We start from the raw sequence: 23,896 nt of genomic DNA, 5'->3' as shown, positions 1-23,896 counted from the left end.
GCATCCTGAATCAGGCTCAGAAACATACAAGCAGCCAGTGTAGGCAGGCTGGAGTTAGTCTTATATGTTTGGACCTTCTAGTCCCTGTAATCAATCTGGCTATCACATTTTGCACAAGCTGCAGCTTCTGAACCATCTTCAAAGGCAGCCCCAGATAAAGCTCATTGCATTACTCTAACCTGGAGGTTACCAGAACATAGACTACTGAAGCCAGGTTATCCCTGTCCAGATAGGGGCATAGCTGGGCCACAAATCGGATTTGGTAGAAGGCACTCACTGCCACTGAGGCCACCTGAGCCTCAAGTGACAAAGATGGCTCCAGGAGAACTGCCAAGCTACGAAACTGTTCCTTCAATGGGAGTGCAACCCCATCCAGACAGGTTGAGCACCCTCCATCCAGTCAGCAGAACCACCCACTCCCAGCATCTCAGTCTTGTCTGGATTGAGCTTCAGTTTATGAGCCCTCATCCAGTCCACTGTCACAGCCAGGCACTGATCTAGCACATCCACAGCCTCACCTGATGAAGATGAAAAGGAGGAATAGTGCTGCACAGCTGATGACCGCACTCAACAGTTTCATGCAGATGTTGAACAGCATGGGGGACAAAATAGACCCCTGCAGAACTCCATGCTGGAGAATCCATGGGGCTGAGCAATATTCCCCAAGTACCACCTTCTGGAGCCAGACCTCCAAGTAGGACTAAAACCACTGCAGAACAGTGCCTCCCACTCCCAACTCAGACAGTCATCCCAGAAGAGATGCCGACGAGAGAGATTTGGATTCTGGGAGCACGGGCTATACTTCCTGGAAGATGGGCTGTTGGCTAGGGATGGGTTGCACCTCACAAAGGCTGGGAAGAATGTGTTTGGACACAGCATGAAGAACTTCATCAGGAGGGCTTTAAACTGAATCCTACGGGGAAGGGAGATGTAATGTTGGGGGTAACAATGGACGTAGGCGCATGCACTGCAATGGAGAGAACAGCGCTGATAGCGCCCAATAATAGTCTTCAGACACATGTAGGAAGAAAGCCAGACTATGAAGCACATGGTCTTCGATGTCTATATACTAATGCCCAGAGTATGGGAAACAAACAGAATGAACTTGAACTCTTAATACAGGAGGGAAATTATGACTTGATAGGTATAACTGAGACTTGGTGGGATGACTCTCATGACTGGAATACAGCAGTTGAAGGATATAACTTGTTCAAAAAGAACAGGAGGAACAGAAAGGGAGGCGGGGTTGCACTGTATGTGAAAAATACATATCTCTGCACAGAAATACAGGAGGAGGAGCTTGGTAGCCCCATCGAGAGCATCTGGGTTGAAATAAATGGAGCAAAGAATAAAAGGAACCTGGTGGTCGGAGTCTACTACCGGCCACCCAATCAAGGAGAAGCCAAGGATGAAACTTTTGAAAAGCAAATAGCCAATGTTTTAAGGAAGCATGATGTAGTAGTAATGGGGGACTTCAATTTCCCCGATATTTGTTGGGAGACAAATTCTGCAAAACATGGCCCCTCCAGGAAATTCCTGACTTGTGTGGCGGATAACTTCCTCCTACAGAAAGTAGAGGAAGGAACTAGAGGATCGGCTATCCTTGACTTGATCCTAACCAACAGAGATGACTTAGTGGATAAAGTAGCAGTTACAGGAACTCTGGGGGAAAGCGACCATGTTGTACTTGAGTTCTTGGTTCTAAGGGAAGCAAAAGCCGAGTGTACTCAAACGCGTACCCTGGATTTTAGGAAAGCTGATTTTAATAAACTCAGAACAATGATCAGTAAGGTCCCATGGCAAACAATGCTAGCGAGAAAAGGAGTCCAAGATGGGTGGGAACTTTTAAAAAAGGAAATTCTCAAGGCACAATCACAAACAATTCCAACAAGAAGAAAAGGTGGAAGACAACAGAAGAAGCCAATGTGGCTTCACAAAAAGCTTAGGGATGACCTGAAAACAAAAAAGGACACATATAAGAAGTGGAAAGAAGGCCAAGTAACAAAGGAAGAGTACAGGCAGGTAGCACAGAATTGCAGGGATGGCGTCAGGAAGGCTAAAGCAGAGAACGAGGTGAGGTTAGCGAGGGATGCTAAAAACAACAAAAAGGCTTTCTTCAGCTACGTGCATAGTAAAAGGCAGAGGAAAGAAATGGTTGTTCAGCTATTAAATAAGGATGGCAAAATGATAACAGATGACAAAGAAAAGGCAGAGGTGCTCAATTCCTACTTTGGCTCAGTCTTCTCCCAAAAGAGGGTCTATGACCCCCCTGGCAAAGGCGAAGTACAGGCTGAAGGGGCAGGATTGCAGCTTGAGATCGACAGGCATATGGTCAAGGAACACCTCATTACTTTGAATGAGTTCAAATCTCCAGGGCCAGATGAACTGCATCCTAGAGTAATAAAGGAACTGGCAGAAGAACTCTCAGAACCGCTGTCTATTCTCTTTGAGAAATCATGGAGGACCGGGGAAGTGCCAGATGACTGGAGGAGGGCTAACGTTGTCCCTATCTTCAAAAAGGGTAAAAAGGAGGAACCTGGGAACTACAGACCAGTCAGTCTGACATCAATCCCTGGGAAAATTCTGGAGCAGATCATAAAGCAATCCATCTGGAAGCACCTTGACAACAATGCCGTGATTACTCGAAGCCAACATGGATTTGTCAAAAACAAGTCCTGCCAGACAAATCTGATCTCATTTTTTGATCAAGTCACCTCCCTTGTAGACCGTGGGAATGCTGTAGACATCATATACCTCGACTTCAGCAAAGCTTTCGACAAAGTGCCCCATGATATCCTGATGAGCAAACTTGCTCGAAGTGGGCTAGATGAAACAACGATCATGTGGATCCACAGTTGGCTACAGAATCGGACTCAAAGAGTGCTTATCAATGGGACCTTCTCAAGCTGGGGAGAGGTAACGAGCGGGGTACCGCAGGGCTCAGTCCTGGGCCCAGTGCTCTTCAACATTTTTATTAATGACTTGGAGGAGGAGGTGCAGGGAATGCTGATCAAATTTGCAGATGACACAAAATTGGGAGGGATAGCTAATACTTTGGAAGACAGAAACAAAATTCAAAGTGATCTGGATAGACTGGAGTGCTGGGCAGAAAACAACAGAATGGCATTTAATAGGGACAAATGCCAAGTTCTGCACCTAGGAAAAAGAAACCAAATGCACAGTTACAAGATGGGGGATACGTGGCTCAACCACACTACGAGCGAGAAGGATCTTGGAATTGTCGTCGATCACAAGCTGAATATGAGCCAACAATGTGATGTGGCTGCAAAAAAGGCAAATGCTATTTTGGGCTGCATTAATAGAAGCATCGCTTCCAAATCCCGGGAAGTACTAGTTCCCCTCTACTCAGCACTGGTTAGGCCTCATCTGGAGTACTGTGTCCAGTTCTGGGCACCACACTTTAAGAAGGATGCAGACAAGCTGGAGAGGGTTCAAAGGAGGGCAACAAAGATGATCAGGGGACTGGAAACAAAGCCCTATGAAGAGAGACTGAAAGAACTGGGCATGTTTAGCCTTGAGAAGAGAAGACTGAGGGGAGATATGATAGCACTCTTCAAGTACTTGAAAGGTTGTCACAGAGAAGAAGGCCAGGATCTCTTCTTGATCATCCCAGAGTGCAGGACACGGAATAATGGGCTCAAGTTACAGGAAGCCAGATTCCGGCTGAACATCAGGAAAAACTTCCTGAGTGTCAGAGCAATACGGCAATGGAACCAATTACCTGGGGAGGTGGTGGGCTCTCCCACACTGGAGGCCTTTAAGACGAGGCTGGACAGCCATTTGTCAGGGATGCTCTGACTTGGATTCCTGCATTGAGCAGGGGGTTGGACTCGATGGCCTTGTAGGCCCCTTCCAACCCTACTATTCTATGATTCTAAGAATACCATGGCTGATGTTATCAAAGCCACAGGGAGATCAAGGAGAATCTACAAGGTCACACTCCCCATCTTTCTCCTGGCATAGGTCATCATAAAGGGCAACCAAGGCTGTTTCCATGACAAAACCTGTCCCGGACCCTGACTCTGACTGAAATGGGTCCAGATAATCAGCCTCATCCAAGAGTGACTGGAGCTGGCTTGCAACCACCTGCTCAAGGACCATGCCCAGGAATGGAACATTTGCCACTGGCCTATAATTATTAAGATTGTCTGGGTCTAGGGAGGATTTCTTCAGAAGTAGTCTCAGCACTGTCTTCTTTAGTTGGCCCAGGAATGACTCACTCTCACAAGGAGGCATTAATCACCTCCCTGGCCCAGCCAGCTGTTCCTGATGCTGTTAATCAGCCAAGAGGGGCAAGGATCCAATATGGAAGTGGTTGCACAACCTTGTCCAAGCACCTTGTCAATGTCCTTGGGTTGTACCAACTGAAACTCATCCAGGAAAACTGAACAAGGCTGTACTCTCGATGCCTCACTTGATTCACCTGCTGTAACAGGTGGATGCAAGACATTTTATCTTGGAAGTGCCTAGCAAATATATTGCAGCAGGCCTCAGATAGGCTGACAAGTGTCCTAAGGGCCGGTATGTAATAGCCCCAGATGACTCTGAAAAGCTCTGCTGGGCGGCAGATAGAGGATTCAATAGAGGCAGCAAGATGTTGTTTTTTGACCGCCCTCCCTGCCCCCTGAATATCCCTTACCATAGGCCCACACCAGTGTTTAATTGCATCCACTAGGAGTTCTTCTCCATCTGTATTCAAGCCTTCTCCTATTTTGTTTCATCATTCTCAGCTCTGAGGTAAACAACTGAAGAGAGCTTTGGCTATTGGGCAGTATAGAAATGAAATGAAATAAATAAATAAACCCGCAAGTAGGGAATGACAAGCACGCAATCAGTGTCTCATGTAGAAAACCTTTATGATTCTGCAATTCCAAATGATAGGAAGCAGAGGGTGGACATTCCAGCAGCAATGACACAGGGAATCCACAGGGCACCCCAGAATGGCATCAAAGGAACATTTCCCCCATTGAACGAGCCATCTCAGCTGGCTGCATAGATATCTTTGGCAGCTGATCTGAGCTAGAACAGATGAAAGCCAATCAGGGTTGGGTCTACCATGCAGCAGATGGAGGCAGACGTTTCAGACTCTTTAATGGCCCCCATTAATGCATTTAGCTTCATTGCCGTTTTTACTGCAGGGGGTGGAGGTGGGGGGGTTGCCTTTTGGTTTAGTTTTCCTTCCCAAGTGCCAAAATGCCCTGGGGCTAATCAAGTCAGAGGGTGCCGGGTATGCAGTTCCCAAGGAATACTCCCAAAGTGATCTCTGTTCTTTTCTAGTCCAGATGCCTCGATAACTAAATAATGATCTCAGGAGGGCCGGTCGGATTTGGGATTCACCGCCTTTTGACAAACAGATTCCGCAGAACTTCTGCGGCTAAGAAAAAAACTACCACTAGAGTGCACAAGAGTACCACTGGCACGCCAGTCAGATTCACTGGACAGACTGATAAAACATGTTGACGCCCCCAAGTAATCAAGACAACAGAGTTTTACATTTTCAACATTATTTTTAATGCTTTTTATAAGTCCCATCTTAGAAGAGTCATACCGTCTTGTGTGAGAGAGAGGTGTAATGCCTCCTGTACAAGCTGTTGCACATAAACAGATTTAATGAATTAATCTGCTAAATCTCATCCTATTAATTGACTCAGGCTGGTTCCAGACAAGGCTTTCCTCTGACAATCACCCCATCTCAAATGTGGAATTTTACAGCTGGTCCAGACGATGACATCCTCCATTTCACTTTGCAGCCATCCCGTGTTTTCCCACCCCTTCTTTTGTCTTTTTTCCTTCCACAAAAAAAAAAAAAAAAGCTAAGGAGGGAAAGAGGGAATAGCTACTCCATGCCTTTCAGTTGATGATGCTAGAAACCCTCAGTCTGGAAGCAGCTTAAAGGCACAATCCTATGCATGATTAGATAGAAAAAAGTCCTACAGTTTCTGGCTATACTCAGCCAGCCACGCTGGCTGCGGAATGCTGGAAGCTGTAGGACTTTTTTCTGTCTAAACATGCATAGGACTGTGCCCTAAGAGTTCTTTAAGCAGATGACAGCCCTATGGCTAAATTTTCTCTACCTTCTGCATCACCTGCGCACCCAACAACCATCTGTTTTGTGTGGGTAAAGGATTTAGAGTGGGTGGATTGTCAGGACACCTTCCTCCTTTCTTTTTCCCCCATTTCCTGTGCCCCACTTCTGTCCCATTTATTAAATACCACCATGCCCAGCTTGGAAGTGATGGAGATGACGCTTCTTTTGATTGACACTGATGCCAGGTGAAAGAACTGCCTATACACACACCTTGACAGGTGCCTTGCACCCCCATGGGGAGGGGGCTGTGACCTACACTTTGAGTAACTAGAGATTAAACACAGCTGTGCCTCCTCTTCCCAAATTGTCAAAGTGTCAATGCATGGGAAATTCTTAGGCTCAAGTTCCCATTTTGGTGGATGATTTTATCCATCATTTTGTCTCTGGGTTGGGTACCTGAGGCAGAGCCACAAAAGTCACAATTCTGCAAGATGGGCCTTGACTCTATGAGCATCTCTACACCAGCCCCAAATCCTGCATTTAAAATAGGGCTTTCTGCTTCTGTTTTAAATGCAGGTTCACAATGACTCTCTTTTTCACATGCTTCCTTCTCCCCCTCCCCTTTCCCTCCTCCTTCTCCCAGTATCTGAGTCTTCCATTATCTTTCATTGATCTCGCTCTTCTTCTTGCTGCAAATTTGATAGCTTGCTGCAAATTTGATAGATCTGCAATCTATTTAAAAACAGAACAAAGGGCATTTAGTGCAGGAGACGCCCTGGAGGTTCACGGCATCATGTAAAGAGCCCGCAAACTTCTGTTAGAGAGCCATCTCAATAGCAGGATAAAAGCTCGGTGTGAAGAAAGCCCATGGCCATCTGAAAGAACCTAAAAATATATGTTTCTAACCCTTTTAGGTTGTTGACTCAACATTTTGTGTCTGGGTGTCTCTCAGACTCATTCTTTATTATTATTATTATTTAAACTTAATTAGATTCGGTTTTGTGAACTGCATGAGTAGCTCTTCTCTCTGCTCCTCTTCCTCCTCAGAGAGGAGGGAAAACTGGACTGTTTGAGGGACCGGCGGGGGGGGCATCAGTGCCGTCCAGCTTCATAAGACCTTGTCCACCTTGTATGTCCTCTTCACACGGGCGAAGGGACCCATCTCCTCTTTGAAAATGAAGTCCCGAAGGACGAGGATCCAGGAATTGTGGTAGGGAAGACTGTCATAATATTCAGAGGCGATCTTCTTCACCTAGAAGGGGAGACATGCCACAGAAAAGTCAGGCAAAACAGGAATAAGAGAAAGAAGTTGCTCGCTCGTAATGGAGAGCAACTCCAGTAAGCCTCTGGTGGAGCAGATACAGACCAGTGCAACTGGAATTACCCTTCCAATACGTATGGGGACAGCAGGGGACTGAGGTACTCTGAAATAGTAACCCAGTCATTCCCAAACTGCGCACATTATTGTTCAATAAATACATACATAAATACATAAAATGATTTAAAATTCCAAGAGTCCTGCATGTGACCCCACAGAGGTGGGATGATGGGTTCCTTTCATTATTTTTTCCCCGTTATTCCTATCCTATGTAGCAGCCATTCCCAACCTGGTGCCCTCCAGATGTGTTGGACTACAACTCCCAGCATGCCTCAACCAGGTGTCTTCTATCTAGTGCCCAAAATACACAAAGCAGGCAACCCTGGATACCCCACTGTCTTGAGCATTGGTACCATTACAGTTGGGGTGTCTGGCTATATGGGCTCCTTTCTCAGACTAAATGCCACCAATACACAAAGCTACATACGGGATACCACTGACTTCCTGAGGAAACTACAGTCCATTGACCCTCTCCGAGAAAGGGACTGTAGCTCAGTGGTAAAACTCCTGCTTTACATGCAGAAGGTTCCAGGTTCAATCCCCGGCATGTCCAGGTAGGGTTACCTGCCCGAAACCCTGGAGAGCCGTTGCTGCCAGTCAGTGTTGACAATACTGGGCTAGATGGACCAAGGGTCTCTAAGTATAAGTCAGCTTCTGATGTTCCTAAAACACCATCGTAGCTACCAGGGACGTTGATGCCCTTTACATCAACATCCTCCATAAAGATGGACTACAAGCCATTAGGGACATCATTCCAGATGGGGCCACAGCACATCTAGCCATCAAACACCACTTTGGACTCACCCACAATGACTTCAGCTTTGGAGAGAACATACATCTTCAGATGCACGGCACTGCCATGGGAACTCGCATGGCCCCACATGGTATGCCAACATCTTCCTGGTTGACATGAACAATGCTTTCTTGGCTCCTGTCCCCAAAAGCCTCTTCTCTACCTGAGATTAATTGATGGCATCTCCATTATCTGGACTCATGGACAGGAGGCCCTGATGAAGTTCCACCAAAACTTCAATAACTTCCACCCCACCATCAACCAGAGCCTAGAACAGTACACAAACAGGTTCACTTTCTGGATACAACAGGGCAACAACATAATGGAAATATAAATACCACCCTATATCAGAAGCTTCCAGACTGCGACATGTACTTACATGCTTCCAGCTCCCACCCAGAACACACCACAGAATCCATCATCTACAGCTAAGCCCCATGATACAGCTGCATCTGCTCAGACTTGTCAGACAGAGACTCACAGCTTAAGGATCTAAACTGGGCATTTCTCAGAATACAGTACCACCCACCAGTGAAAAAATACAGATCAACAGGGCCAGGTTAGTACTCAAAATAATCTACTACAGGACACACCCAGAAGAGAAAGCTACAGAACACTACTTGTTGCCATGTACAACCTATCCTGGACAATGACACCTCCCTCCCACATGCCCTGGCTTACAGACAGCTGTCCAACGTAGAAAGGATACTCACCAGCAAAAGCAGACCTCACAACAGAGATACAGACACAGGAACCTGACCCTGTGGAGACCCAGATGCCAACTCTGTCCCCATATCTACTCTGGCAACACTATTACAGACCTAATAATGGCATCCACAACACCAGGTGTTCATACACCTGCTCACCTTTCCAATGTGATAGATGCCCCCACTTGCCAGTAATGCCCGACTGCATTCCACATAGGACAAACAGGCCAGTTGCTATGCAATACAGTAAAAGGGCACAAATCTGACATCAGGAATGGCAGCATTCAGACACCAGTGGGGCGATATTTCAACCAATCAGAACACTCTGTCAATGACCTTAGGATGGCCATTCTTGAACAAAGGAATTTCAAAGACAGAGATCAATAAGAAATTGCTGAAATACAATTAATCAGGAGATTTGACTCTATTTCCTGTGGCATGAATAAGGACAAAGGGTTTTTTAAAATCACACTACGTGTGTTAATCAGCTCACCACTGCAGCAATGCCTGTGTTACCACCCAACAACATTTTGCAAATGGCAACTGTTATCATTGTCTGTACTTTTTGCATTTCGATGCCCTCTGACAACAGAGTTTACATCTAACCTCCCCCTTGCCACCGCCCCCCACATGTGGGCACAATCCTATGGGGATAGTCGGCGGCCTCCAAACTTGGAGGCTCCCTGGAATGCTCCCTTTTGTTCCCTTTTGCTCCCTGGAATGCTGGGGAAATCATGATGTTCCATGTGATAGCCCAAACTTGGAGGCCGCCGACTATCCAATGCAGGGCAGGCGGAGAACGGAGGGGGTCCTCTCCTCCGCATTCTGGCTACCCTGCATTTGCGGCTGTCTAGCCAGGGCATGTCGGAGTGGGAGTGGGGGAGACCTGACAGCACATAGGAAGCATCATAACGACACTTCCATTGTCTCCTCCCGCCCCTGGGAATGCTCCCTTTTCGCCCACTTCGCACTGTGCTTACAAGCATGGAGACAGGGACGAACTGCGCTGCCTACGAGGCAGCGGGGGAGGGGGAGGGAGTGTGGTTTCTGGGAACTGAGCTCAGAGCCCTGGCTCCAAGCTCGGTTCCCAGAAACCAAAAAATCCTATGGCCATCTAGACACTGCCTAGTGGCCATGGGATTGCTCCCTGAAAGCTGTTAAGGTAATCACCACTGTTGATATACTCTGTAAGTGTCTGGAATGATTCTGAGCATGTGGAGATAGTTAGCAGCTCAGACGCAGAATGGGAACAGCCAGAACCGGGGGAGGTTTCCTCCCTAGTGAGCTCAGATATGGATAGACATTCTTCTCAGAAACTTGGCACACAGATGGCTTGACCTGAAGGCCCCCCCTTTCCTCCCCCATGAGAACTCAGGTCTCAGAGGAGGAGGAGAGTGCGGGGTGTGACCTGAAGGATGCTAGAGTCCAGCCCAGAGCAAAGCAAGAAAAGTTAGAGGTGGAGCTCAGATGTTCCACCTGGCTGGCTATGCGTGATAGCCTACGTAGGAGGGCACAACTGTAAGGGAGGGGCATCCCACCCCCAAGTTATTCTGGCCAGCAAGTTCTTGTTTCAAACTGCTGGCAGTGTATCTGATTCCCACTTGGCTCCTCTATTGATATTCGTAATTGTATAGAGTAGCTGTTTTCCTTTGTAGCCTGAGAGTCTCTGAGGATTTGCATTTGTAAAGAGCCTGGTTGTTAACTAATAAACCTGAAGCCTGGTAACTCAGAGTGTGTTAATTGTGAAGGGAGAGAACCAAGGGACTTGACAGCAAGGTGCCACAAGACTCTTTGAGTTTGCTGGAACAGACTGACATGGCTGTCCCTCTAGGAACAGTGCCATAGAGGAGCTACCAGCCTCCACTTAACTTCTGTGTAACAACCAAGGGAGCAGTTGGGTCTTACCAGTGGTAACTTGCTCCCTGGAATGCTGGGGAAATCATGATGTTCCATGTGATAGCCCACATTGAAGGTGATCCAGTTCAAGGGCCCGTAGTAGGAGACAGTGTCGTGACCTTTGACGTACATGTAGTGTTCAGCGATAAAGTGTCCTGAGATGGGGTGAAAGCCCATGGCTAAGGTGGATCCGGCAATCATATAGAACACTGGCTTGGCTCCCCAGAGGCTGTAAATGAGAAGATCGTAGGCCAGCTGGACAGCAATGTTGATGAGCTCCATTTGGGAGAAGGGCTTGGGGTTGACATACAGTGGCCGCAAGACATAGAAAGCGGGTTGCAAAATAAGCCAGATGACCTTTCGCAGGGGGGAGTTGAAGAAGTGGCCCTCAAACTCGGTGGGGACGTCGACATCCAGCTTGTCCCCAGCCAGGTAGCGGTGGTGGTCCACATGGTACTTTTTGAAGGAGGTGGCATATGGGACTCCGATGGGGAGGTTGGCAAACATGCCAAAGTACCGGTTCCACTTGGCCATTTTGTTGCCAAACACCACGTTGTGAGAGATGTCGTGGATGGCCAAGGTCATCGAATGATTGAGGCAGCCCCCAAAGGTATAGGCCCAGAAGAAGACCCACTTCCAAGACAAGCCCTTCACCAGGTAGCAGGCTACCACCTGAGTTAGAACCATGAGGGTCACCACCCACTTCATGTTGGGATCCGGGCCCATCAGTTTCTTTATCTCAGGATATTTGGCTGTGTTGGAGGAAAACAGGAAAGAGAGGTTAACTGGAGTGGCAATGAAAGTCACCTCAATGGGATGACAAGAAGGACTGAGGCTGCAATCCCACACAGAGTTACTTAGGAGTAACCCTACTAAATAGAGTGGAACTTACTTCTAAGTAAATGAGCCTAGGATTGCTCTGGGAGTGTTGGTTCTAATGATCCATTTTTCTCTTAGTCTACTGGTGCAGTGGTTAGAGTGTCAGATTTGGGAGTGGAGGAGACCCAGGGTCAAACCTTGCGGGACACCATGGAGCATCCTCTCTCTCCCTCTCTCAGCCTAAGCAACCTCACAGGGTTGTTGGGAGTATAAAGTGGGGAACCATGCACGCTACTCTCAGCTCCTTAGAGGAAGGTTGGAATGAAAATGTATCATATTAATAACAATAATAAATAATGAAGTTCATGTGTCATTTCCCACTGCAAAAAGCAGTCTTGAAAGGACTTACACACACAATACAGAAATCCATGATGAATATAACAGAAAAAAACCCAAATCAGTATAAACCGTAATCAGCACAATAATAATTTTTAAACCCACAAACACAATCTAAAAACAATACAAAATGAAAAGTGTTCATCCACATATACACAAAATCTTTCCCTGCTCACAGCCTAGAATGAACATCACAAAAGCAGTCCACGACAATTGGGCTATAAGTAATGTCCAAACGCCTGGGGAAATAAGAACGTCTTTGCTTGGTACCGAAAAGATGACAGTGTTGGGTGCCAGATGAGCTCCCTTGGGGAGAGCGTTCCATAAACACAGGGCTATCATAGAAAAGGCCTGTTCCTGAACTGACACCCCCCAAACTTCGGGGGGGGGGGCACACAGAGAATAGCCTTGAAGGTGACCTTAGGGACTGGGTAGGTTCATACAGGGCGAGGCGGTGCTTTCAGCCTCACCAGTTTGCCCTCTGGGAAATGGGTATTCTGCGGCTGGCGATGCCCATCATAGCAGCCATGTTGTAAATGGACACTACCTCCCATGGCAGCCATCTTGTGATGGTGCCCAAAACACTTTCTCAAAATTCCAAATGCGCCCACTGACCCAAAAGGTGCTGCTTTGGTGCTGACCCAACACCTGCTCTGATGAATAAAGGTGAAGCAAGCAAGAAGCAGTCAGGGATGTATTCTGCACAGTCTTTTCTGTTAGCCCAGGTAGCCCCAGGTAGAAACGTAAAGTTGCTTGACCGCATCCCTGCCTTGAGGCCGTTATCAGCATGGACAACTCCCAGGTCAGGCAGCAGTGTGCTTCGTCCGTGATCAGAAGAAAGCCGGCTACTGAGCCACTAAGAATTACAGTGCAGACTGTGGAACTGCAAAGTCATGAAAATCAGCCCTTCGCCTCCTGCCCCTGTGTGTTCTTGTTGGTTCATTTAATTTCTTGGTTATATTACCATCAAGGTCCATGGCACGGCACAGTACAGAGGAGCATGAGCAAAAAACAGTATACAGATTATATTTGCAGCAGTAGTGAAAGTACTGAAACCGTTGGAGACGTTTGGGTGGCTGAGCAACGTGGAGCTGGAGGAGTGCAAGCTGAGATATAAAGACAGAGATAAATTAAGCAAAAAACCTGCCTCCTTACCAGGGCTTTCTGCTTTCGGTTTCTTTGCGGGATTACGATGGGCTCCTTTACATGGCAGACACGTGGTTTGAATTGAGGGATGGCGGGAGCACCTCCCTCCCTCCCCAGCATGTGTGAAAAGGAGTGCGGGGGGAGACAGGGAAGGGGAGTCTCTTGTCACTCAACTTGTGCCGGACCTTTTCCTTGCAGCCCCCAGGAAATCTGTGATCCCCATTCCCCCCACCCCACCCACACCCCAAATATAGGTGAGCAAGCTGGAAGCTCTGTCCTAGCCATGGCATAACTCTCTCAGATCGGGGAGGAGGGCAAAAACAGCCGACCAGGCAGGAGGTCGACAGCACTTGCTCACTCTCGCTAGTTCTGGACAGACTGACTCAGTGTGGATCGGGCTTGTTCCGGGAGGTGGGGGGAGACGTCAGACCACCATGCACTCGCCACGCCTGCAATCGAGAAATGTGCTCAGGCATTTACACGGGGGACACGTGGGTTGGATCGAGGAAAGTCCTTCCTCAGCAAGTTCATAGCACGTTGCGACGCTACACCGGCATGACACACTGCCAATATTTATATTTTATAAAAAATATAAGCTTTTATTACAGCTTACCTCCGATCTTTTTGGAAGTGGGATAAACGGGGAGAAGTGAAGGAGACGTTCCGGAGGTTGACGACATCATGTAATGAACCCGCAAACCTCCATGAGTGACGACTCACGAGCATGCAGTAAATCTCTCATGTAGAGAAGCCCAATGAGAGAGAGTGAGTTTGATGCAAGACCACAGAAAACTTTCGAGGTTAGAACAAGGAGTTTGTGCTTAAACTGAGAGTGAACAAGAAGGCAGTGCTGGGGTTTCTGAGGGGGCTTCCAGTGGTGTGCTGTAGGGCTCACAGGGTCGAAACGCCAGGACCTTTTATTAACAGGGATGCTGACGTCTTCTCAGTGGAGGCTGGTAGCTTCGATGCAAAGCACTTCGGATCCCTTCTTTAGAGTTCTGACTGGTTCTGACTGAAACCCAGATTGGATTCACCATCCCACTGACATCGGAGCCACCAGCCTCCACTGTGTCAACTGTGGAACCGATGACCTAGGGAGGTGGTGGGCTCTCCCACACTGCAGGCATTCAAGATGAGGCTGGACAGCCACCTGTCAGGGATGCTCTGACTTGGATTCCTGCACTGAGCAGGGGGTTGGACTTGATGGTCTTATGGGCCCCTTCCAACCCTATTATTCTATGATTCTATGAACAACAATATATTGCGAGCTGTCCCTGTTGTAATGCCAAGTATTTTGTTGTGGGCTGGTCTTGAATGGGCTATTAAGACCCAATAGATTTATAAAGACCTATAGAAGACATATATCAGCCATCCCTGACCTGGTGGCCTAGATATGTTTTGAACTTCAACTCCCATGAACCGCAGACAGCATGGCCAATAGTCAGGAATGCTGGGAGCTGTAGTCCAAAACATCCAGAGGGCACCATCTTGGGAAAGGCTGACGTATACACAGGAGGAGGGATTAACACAGCTCTCTGCATGTTTGGACTCCCCTTGGCGGTGTGGCTATTGGGACTGTCCTGATGAGCAGCTGCACGTCCAAATTTATCACTACCCCCACTGGGGGCATCACAAGAGGTGAATGATTCTGACCAGCTTAAAGAGAGAACCCACCAGTTTGAGAGAGAACCCACTAGCCTGGGTGAGAGAACAGGTACCTCCCCAGCCGCTCTGTCCAACCTGCACAATCCAGACCACACGCGGAGCTGCGCGTCCCCTACAGAAAGTGCTTTGCACAGCAGCATATGCAGCCAAACAAGTCGAGCAGAAGATGAATGCGCTCAGTTAGCCATTAAGGGACAGCAAGACCCAGCATAGTACACGCAACCTGTAATTATCGTTATCACACGTCCTTGTCAGGAGTGCCCTGGCGGCCTCTTTCAGTAGACTCCAATAACCAAATCAAGACACAGACGGAAGGTTTCTTTTCAAGGCTTTAATCCTTTTACAACTTAAGGACTCTTTCAGATGCTAATCACCAGCGAATAAGCAAGGAACAGCAGAGTGGCCTATGAGCCAAGTAGTCAGTTGATCCCCGTTTGAAAGGAGAGTCACTTGAAGACCCTGAACTTATGGGCCAGGGAGAGATCCTCCCTCTTTCCCTTGGGTCCAAGGAAGGCGGCCGTTGCTCGCGCACCAAACAGGCACTACGCCTCCTTTCCGCGCCCTCCATCACTCGTCGCTCCCTGCGTCTGCGTCGAGCGTCCAGCAAGCCCCGTTCCCGCACTTTCTCACTGCCAGGGTCACTATCTATCTCAGGAATGCCGGCAGGAGGAATCTCTGCCAGCTGCTGTGCCTGTGAGGGATGAGCTGGCACCTCTCCCACAGATTGCTGCTGCTCCTCAGAATCAGAACTGCTCTGGGGTTCCATCGGCTCAGTTTCCACCCTGACAGTCCTAATGAGAAGGAGTAACTTGACCTTATTGCTTACAGGAAAGGGAGATGGCAGCTCCAAGGAAAATGGGACTGCATCCCACAGCACAAATAATCACTCAAGTGTTGTGTTAACTATTCTCTCTTTTCCACCTTAATGAATACATCTTGACCTCTTGCAAGATTCCAAGTTCATCAGGCAGGGGATTTGCATGATAAAAGCCTTGTTTAGAAGCACCCTTAAAAAGGATACTTTTAAACTGAGATATTTTGGTATTATTTCCCATTTAAGTAACACCTCTATTTCTGCAAAGTGCTAACTGGTCCTTTTAGGGCTCGCTCTCTGAACCAGCCACCCTATGAGGGGAATATGGTGCCATTTTACAGATGGGTAAGTGTGGCTGAGAAACAAGTGACTGTCCCGAGGCCCATAGCTCAGGGGCCTTAGCAGCTTCCTGACATGCTGGGGCCCAGCCCTACTGCCAATGGTATTATCATGAGGAATGGAACTAAGTGGGGGAGGCTGACATTTCAGGGAGCATGAGGCAGCCAGAGGTGAGATTTGACCCAGTTTGCCCAGAGTTGCCACTCACCAGGCCCTTCCCTTTCCTGTTTCAGGATTGCCATGACAAATAGGGCTGGTTCGAGACATTTTGCTGCCTGAAGCGGACAAAATGGGGCCTCTCCCCACTCCGAGTATAAAAGCTGACCAGACTGGCAACTGAATTCTCCTTCAACATTGACAGCGGGATGGCATCCTCCACTATACCTGAGGGCTAGTGTGGGGAGCTCCGGGCAGGCTGCATGGCACACACAGGCCTGTCCTTCAACACCTTGTCGCAGCCCCTCCTGCCCCTCAGCTTCTGCTGCCTGAGACAGCTGTCTCGCTCTGCCTCGTGGTAGGGCCGGCCCTGGTGGCAATTCTCCGAGAGAGCCTGATGCCGCTGTCACCTTGCGGCAGGAGCAGCTCATCCATCCCTAGTTTAACTCTGGCGTTGACAACTGGAGGCGGGAGCAGACGTTTACATCCAGACTCTGCCCGTGTTCCTACCCCCCGGCCCCTGGTTAAGATGTCTTGCAGACATCAGGTTGGAGGAAAGATCTTTGGTTATGTTCCACCGCTATTGTTAGAAGTCTGCTGGAGGAAGAATGACCTGTTCATTGAGGCTTCCTGCCCAAGGCTTCTCGCTCAGTGCACCCTACCAGCCAAAAAAATGTCTCTCCCACATAATTTCATTCCTCGTGACAGCACCAACAAGGTTAGGTTGGCAGCGTTCCCCTGGCAGCTGCGAAGGCCTCAGAGCTGTGGAAGAGATGGCCACCAGCCCAGTCCCAGGCTTTGGAGGGCCTTCTGGCCAGACACCCTCAGTGGGCCCCCTCCCTCAGTGAGTCCACCTTCTCTCCACCATTCTCACCAGCTGCTCTTGTTCCTCATCCTCCCTCATTTTCGCTCCCACTTGCTTGCTTGCTTGACGGGCACAGAGCCAGCGAGTCAGACGCCGGGGGGCATCTGCCGCTTGTCCTCCTCACTGGCACCGCCGTTGTCTGGGCCAGAGCGAGAGGCAGGTCAACAAGCGGGCTGCAGCGGTGAGAAGGAACAACAACAACTCCAGGGGGATCTTGTCAGCGGGGCCCCGCTGGAGTGCGGGCCCTCAGCAGGTGCCCAACCGTGCCTGCCCTCGACACTGGCCCTGCGTCAACCTCCGACGTGCCACTGCCGCTGCACCTTGCTTCCCTCGCCATGCGGTCCCTCAACTACTCAGGAGGGCCCACAGCCACAGCCGTGAGAAGGAGCAGGAGCTACTGCGGCTTGTCCACTTGTCACAAGAACAGAGGAAGCTGCCTTGTACTGAGCTGGGCCCTTGGCCCATCCAGCCCAGTATTGTTGACACTGACTGGCAGCAACGGCTCTCTAGGGTTGCAGGCAGGAGTCTTTCCTCACCCTGCCTGGAGAAGCTGCTGGGGGTTGAACCTGGGACCTTCCGCATGCAAAGCACGTGCTCTATCACACTGCGCTGTGGTCCATCCTTGTCCTTTCCTGCTGGGCAGCAGCAAGGACTGGAGAGGAGCAATGCCACCAAGGCGAAGGGCACACCACGGTGAGGTGTCCGCCCCCACCCCCCAAAAACCTGGAGCCAGCCATGGGTGTCATTTCGTTTATTGGATCAAAATGGGGCCATAATTTGATGCCTCTAGGTCAGTGGAGGCTGGCGACTCCGGTGTCAGTGGGGCAGTCAATCCACTCCAGGTTTCGGTCAGAACCAGTCAGAATTCTAAAGGAGCTCCCCAGCCTTGGAGAGCTCCTGTAGAGTTCTGACTGAAACTTGGAGCGGATTCACTGCCCCACTGACACCGGAGCCACCAGCCTCCACTAAACTAGTTTATGCCCAAGTTTTGCCCTCTTGAGGCGAGACCATCAACCCGTTTCATGACCAAGCCTGCTTTGGCACAACCCATAAGACACAGAACAAACGATTCATTCTCTTTGCTCTTCATCACCAAGCCGACGGGCCAGTGTGCGTGTGACGGGCGCCAAGCCAATGACGTGGGCACGCAGAAGCAATGCACACATCATGCCACCTGCCTTTCCTGTCCATAGCAACCTGGTTTAGAATAGGTGGAGAAGCCTGGCTGTTTTGACCTGCAGCCGCCCTCACTCAGCACCTGTCATTCTTTAATATAAACAAGTCAGGCACTACTCCGCACCAAGGATTTTCCTTTTCTTTTGAGGGCATGTGATTTACAGGACCTGAGAGCCGCACCCAGTTTCATTACAGAGGACATCCGCGGCTTGGATGGGAGTGTGCTTCATTCTGCTGGGCAGGATGCAATAAGAATGTAAGAAGAGCCGTGCTGGATCAGACCAAGGTCTTTTTAGTCCAGCAGTGGCTGAAAGATGGCCAGTGTCAGAGGCAGTATACCTATGTACAGCAGTTGCCACCAATTTGGATGGATTTAAAAGGGGATTAAACAAATACAGGGAGAATAAGGCTATCAATGGATACTAGCCTGAGGGCAATATAAGAATCAGAGGCAGTATGCCTATGTACACCAGTTGCTGGGGAACAAGATGGAAGAGAAAGTGGGAAAACACAGGAGGGTTACAAATGGAAGGCATCATCTGGACCCCTGTAAAATTCTGTGGTTGAAGCAGGGTAATTGCACACTACACACGATCTTGTGGTAGCAGACACCATGGTTTAACTACACACTGTGTGTGTGAAGAAGGACTTCCTTTTATCTGTCCTGAATCTGCCACCAATCAGCTTCATGGGACGACCCCACTGGGTTCTAGTATTATGAGAGGGAGAAAAATGTCTCCCTGACCACATTCTCCACACCATGCATCATTTTGTACACCTCCGTCATGTCTCCCCTTACTTGCCTTTGAAGCTAAAATAATTGTTATTCCCAAGCAAGGTAAAGAACATACCTAACCAGAAGCATACTGGCCCCACAGCCTTGCTGAAGGAGGAGTTTTAAGATTTGAAAATTTTTACGAACAAATTCAATAACATTATTAGTAGATATATTAGGGATGATCAGACAGGCTTAACTAAGAACAAAATCTATCAACTAATATTTGTGAAGTTTTGAATGTGAGATAGATGATGGATGGATTTCAAAATATATGTCTCAAATTCAAAACTTCACAGATATTACTTGATAGATTTTGTATATTATATATATCGGTTACATTTATATCTTGCCTTTCTTCCTCTTGCAAGGAACCCAAGGCAGCTTACATTATCCTCCTCTTCTCTATTTTATCCTCACAATAACCATGTGAGGTAGGTTAGGCCGAGAGTCAGTGACTGGCCCCAAATCACCCAGTGAGCTTTGCTGGACCTTCTGCATTACCTCTTAAGAGACAGAACACAACACACTCTACTCACCAGCCAATCAGCTCCAATAAGTGTGTGTGTGTGTGTGTGTGTGTGTGTGTGAGAGAGAGAGAGAGAGAGAGAGAGGATGCCACAACATGCCATGACCAAGAAAGGATTGAAACTATTGCTCTGTACTATCATAACCCAGATTCTACTATGCACATAAAGTACATGGAATTTCAAGTAGTTTAAAGATATTTGGAGGGTAGGAGTAGTCTTTGTTGTTTTTGGTGGAATGCAAGGAGGAGGAAATGGAACAGAGATTAAGGAGACTACCTAGCAATAAAAAAGAAATCTAGTACTGGCAAATGGAAGGTGACATCTGGCTTGTGATATCGCCACCGCGGCCCTCCAGTCACCAAGGTTGTTCTACATCTTTATAAGTGCTGTTTTTACCCCAGGTGGAATTCCTTGTAGATGATTGCAGGTCCAGGAGGAGGAGGAAATATCAAAACACACTCATAAGATATGACAACCACACCTACATTCCTGCAGAAGAAGGTGGCTGTTCAAATACTTGAAAGGTTGTCACAGAGAGGTAGGCTAGGATCTCTCCTCCATCATCCCAGAGTGCAGGACACGGAATCATGAGCTCAAATGACAGGAAGCCAGATTCCGGCTGAACATCAGGAAAAATGTCCTGACTGTTAGAGCAATATGACAATGGGACCCATGACTTGGGGAGGTGGTGGGCTCTTCCACACTGGAGGCATTCAAGACGAGGCTGGACAGCCACTTCTCAGGGATGCTTTGACTTGGAATCCTGCACTGAGTAGGGGGTTGGACTCAATGGTCTTATAGGCCCCTTCCAACCCTACTATTCTATGATTCTAGGATTCTAAGTGTCCAATTTTCACCCATTGGCAACTTTTCTGACAAGAACAAGAAAAAGCTTTGAGTCACCTTAAAGACTCACACATTTATTCTGGCTTAAACTTTCGTCTCAAATAAGCTTTCGTCTTAAGCTTATTCTGGCTTAAGCTTTTCGTGAGACAGCCATCTCACGGTAGAAACAGAAATGGAACCAGGGCTTGTTCTTGGCTTAGGATTCTGGTTCGCTTAGGAAGGAGCTAGGCAGGGATCCCAGTTTGGACATAATGCTGAACCAGCTGTAGATGGAGGCTTCCTGGTTGGCTTAGACCAGGGGTTCAGAACATCTTTCAGCCTGAGGGTTGAATTCCATATCAGAGAAGCTGGTGGGGGGGGCTGCATTGCCAAAGGCAAAAGTGGTCCCCCCCCCCCCGCAATACATATTTTAACTTAAGGCTCTTACTTACTGCCAGTAACTAAGCAAGAGTCAACGCCTGTGTAGTATTGCTTCCTTTGCATCTCTGCACAAAACACACCTTTTAGATGAAGCATTTGACACACCTTTGTCCCCACACCCCATTGTAACTAAGGGTGCTTCCAGATGAGGCTGCTACCACAGCATCACTGTGCCTCATTCAGGGGTCAGACATCGTAACCTTCCACGTGTAACCTCCTGAGTTTCCCCACCACCTCTTCCACCTTCTACTTTACCAAAGAAAATCCATTAAGGAGGGAAGGGCACCTTCTGCGTGGTAATGCTAGGAGCTTCCCACCCGGTGTCACCCTGCGCCTAAGTCCGTGGACCTAATGATGACATATTCCTCCTTGGCCTACCCTTGCACCCATTTCCCCCACACCCTTCTCCCCCCCCCTTCAAGTTCTCCTCTGTCTCGAATCTTAGATTGTAAGGCATTCAGGACTCTTGGACTTTGTTCAGAGCCACGCAGATTGGGAGAAGGATTTAAAACTGGGTCTCCTCTGCCAGAAGGGTAATGCACCAGATGGCAGACAGCAGTGGTCTCATCTGGGAGGAGAACGGGCTGCCCCCAGTTGCACATACAACCCAAGCTTTTGCTTCGCTCAGGAATGGTTTTCAGAGTGCCACTGAAGCAGATTGTCCCTCCCACCTTCTGCAGCACAGCAAACGACCTTATGATCTTAGGCAAGCCCCAAGCATTCCTGTCCCATTCCTCCCAAGCCTTTCTGTGTGGTGTGCCTTTGTGCAAGTCACTGTTCCGTAGCCTCAGTTCTTCTCCTCTGCAAAATGGGAATAATTGCAGTAGGAACCTACTTCACAAGCCTGGAAGAATTCTAGGACAATTTGCACAGCTGTTAAAAGCTAGCAAATTTGGAAAACAAATTCCTATAATAAAGCACATTCCTGGTCATCAGGTTCTCTCCCCTTTCTGTCAACTGGACCTTTTCCCGATTCTGTTTCACCTGCTCCTATCCCTAGTCATCATTTCCCCTCTTTGCTGTTCTCATCTGATTCTGGGCAAGTTTAATATATTTTTTTTGACCCGTGCTGTGCCTGCTCACTTCCAGTGCTTCCTTCAATCTATGTCCCTTGTATTTAGGGCATCCAGATTCCTCTCTGGGCTTATTGTACCTCCTCCCATCTCTGGTTCTGACCTGTTTTGTCCCCACACTTTCAGTCCAATTCCACCTTCCTTCCCATCTCATCCCAATTTGTCCTCTTCCTCCTGAGTTTTCCTAGTCCTCTCATACCAACCCAGTTCCTTCAGCCAAAGACCCTCCTGGAAGAACTGACCTGTTGCAAACTCACCCAAGATCTCCTTCCTTCTGTCTGTGTGTGGTTGATCTGTGTAGACCCACTCAAAACCATCTCTGCTTCCTGGCTTCCCCATGCAGACCTTTCTGAAGAGTCCCTCTGCTAGTATCACCTTCCGCTGCCCTCTGTCATCTGGCTATATCTATAAGAAACACCCTCATGGAGAAACCAAGTCCCGTCCCACTTGCAATGCAAAAGCCACCTGCTCAACCAGTTTGTCTTCCTTACACCAGGGATGAATTCTTAACAGCACATGGATAAAACAGCTAAAGTTGTCAGCAACTGGGTATACCCACAACCACAGCTGATTCATACTGCCCTCGGGCACTTCTTCAAGAATGTGTAGTTAATGTTAGGATGTTTATTTGATTTATCTGTTCTTAGCATTTATATAGTGTCTCAAAAGCCATCAAGGTGAACAATATTTATTTACGTATTTATGTATGTATTTATTATTAACATTTATATGCCACTTTATTTGTTAAAAAGCCATCAAAGCATTGCACAATAATTTAAAACAATAAAACCTTGCAACAATAAAATCAAGAACATTAAAAACAGTAAAAACCATAAAAAATATTAAAAACTACACTTCTGTGTAAAACTTTTGAAAGGCTACATTGAAAAGATACATCTTGATACCCTTCCTAAAGGCCAAGAGAGTTGGGACCAACCATAGTTCTTGAGGAAGCACGTTCCATAGCTTGGGGGCAACGCAGGAGAAAGCCCTTTAAAACTATAAAACCTTAAAATAATGTTTTTAAAGAATTTTAAGGCTGTTATCCTATGCACGCTCACCTGCGAGAAAGCACCATTGAACACAGTGGGACTTACTTCTTAGCAAATATGCCTAGGATTGTGCTGTATGAACTGTAAAACATTAAGGGCGCAATCCCATCGGATGCCCGTCAGCCTCTGATCTTCGCCACCATGCTCTTCCTGCTCTACATTTTGGCTAGACGGGTTTCTTCCACTGGTCTAGCTGGGACTCTGCAGACCAGGAGGGAAGGAGGCTGGGGAGGCTGGAAGATTCTTCGTCAGCCGGCCTCCCCAGTCCCCTCGGCCCACAGAACCGCCCCCTTCCTCTCCTCTCCAAGGTTGCTTTTGCCGGCCATGAGGAGCAGGCAGAGAAACAGAGAGCTCTGACTCCTGAATCTGAGGTCAGAGCGCTGTCTGACTCGGATCCAGGAATCTGAACTGTCCTATAACTCCCCAGTTGCTATCTAGGGGCCATGGGAGTGCTCTTGTTGGAGCGCCCTTGCCGCCTTCTGAAATGCTCAGGTAGCCAGAATCAACACGCAGACCATAGGGCTCTTTTCCAAGGCTTTATTTCCATTCACCCTAATGACACTTACAGATGCTAATTGCCTGTCAGGGTTGGATCGGAGCCCATAGAGCTCCAAAGCAGTTCTGATTCTGAGGAAGAGATATAAACCGCGAGAGAGGAACCCGTGCACTGTTCAGAGGCGCAGCCGGAGGGAGGGCCCGGCCCCTCCCTGCTCACATTCCTGAGAGTGGTAGCAACCCTGGCAGGTAGGGGGAGGGACAACTGGAGCTTTGGGATGCTAGGCGCCAGGGTGGGGACAAGCGGGAGATGGAGGTCATGGAGAGGAGGCACTCAGCCCGCTTGGCATGATGCCAACAGCTGCGCCCCGATGCCCCACGGGAAAGGGGTGGACCTTCGCCTCCTAGCCCTTAAGTTCAGAGGCTTCCCGCCTTTGCCCTCCAAACGGAGACCAACTAATTCACTAAGGCTAGAAACCCCTGGTAGGCAGCTCTCTTAAGTTTCC

At 48.3% G+C, this 23,896-nt stretch overlaps 1 protein-coding gene across 1 annotated transcript; it reads right to left on the bottom strand.

Moving 5' to 3' along the window:
• Positions 1-6,073: 6,073 nt before the first annotated feature.
• On the bottom strand, positions 6,074-22,234 carry LOC146337506 (sphingolipid delta(4)-desaturase/C4-monooxygenase DES2-like). Its single transcript, XM_084814313.1, has 3 exons — positions 22,101-22,234; positions 10,833-11,575; positions 6,074-7,301 (listed from the first exon to the last, which is right to left on the bottom strand). The coding sequence occupies exons 1-3, from the start codon at positions 22,180-22,182 to the stop codon at positions 7,158-7,160; spliced, it is 969 nt and encodes a 322-aa protein (XP_084670439.1). The 5' UTR covers positions 22,183-22,234; the 3' UTR covers positions 6,074-7,157.
• Between the last annotated feature and the right edge of the window lie 1,662 nt (positions 22,235-23,896).

The sequence above is a fragment of the Heloderma suspectum genome, chromosome 10 (assembly GCF_057233095.1).
Source record: "Heloderma suspectum isolate Gila_16-S chromosome 10, 16-S_ref, whole genome shotgun sequence".
Lineage (NCBI taxonomy): Eukaryota > Metazoa > Chordata > Lepidosauria > Squamata > Helodermatidae > Heloderma > Heloderma suspectum.
The sequence above is the reverse complement of the archived record's forward strand: the minus strand, read 5'-3'. Positions and strand labels throughout refer to the sequence as shown.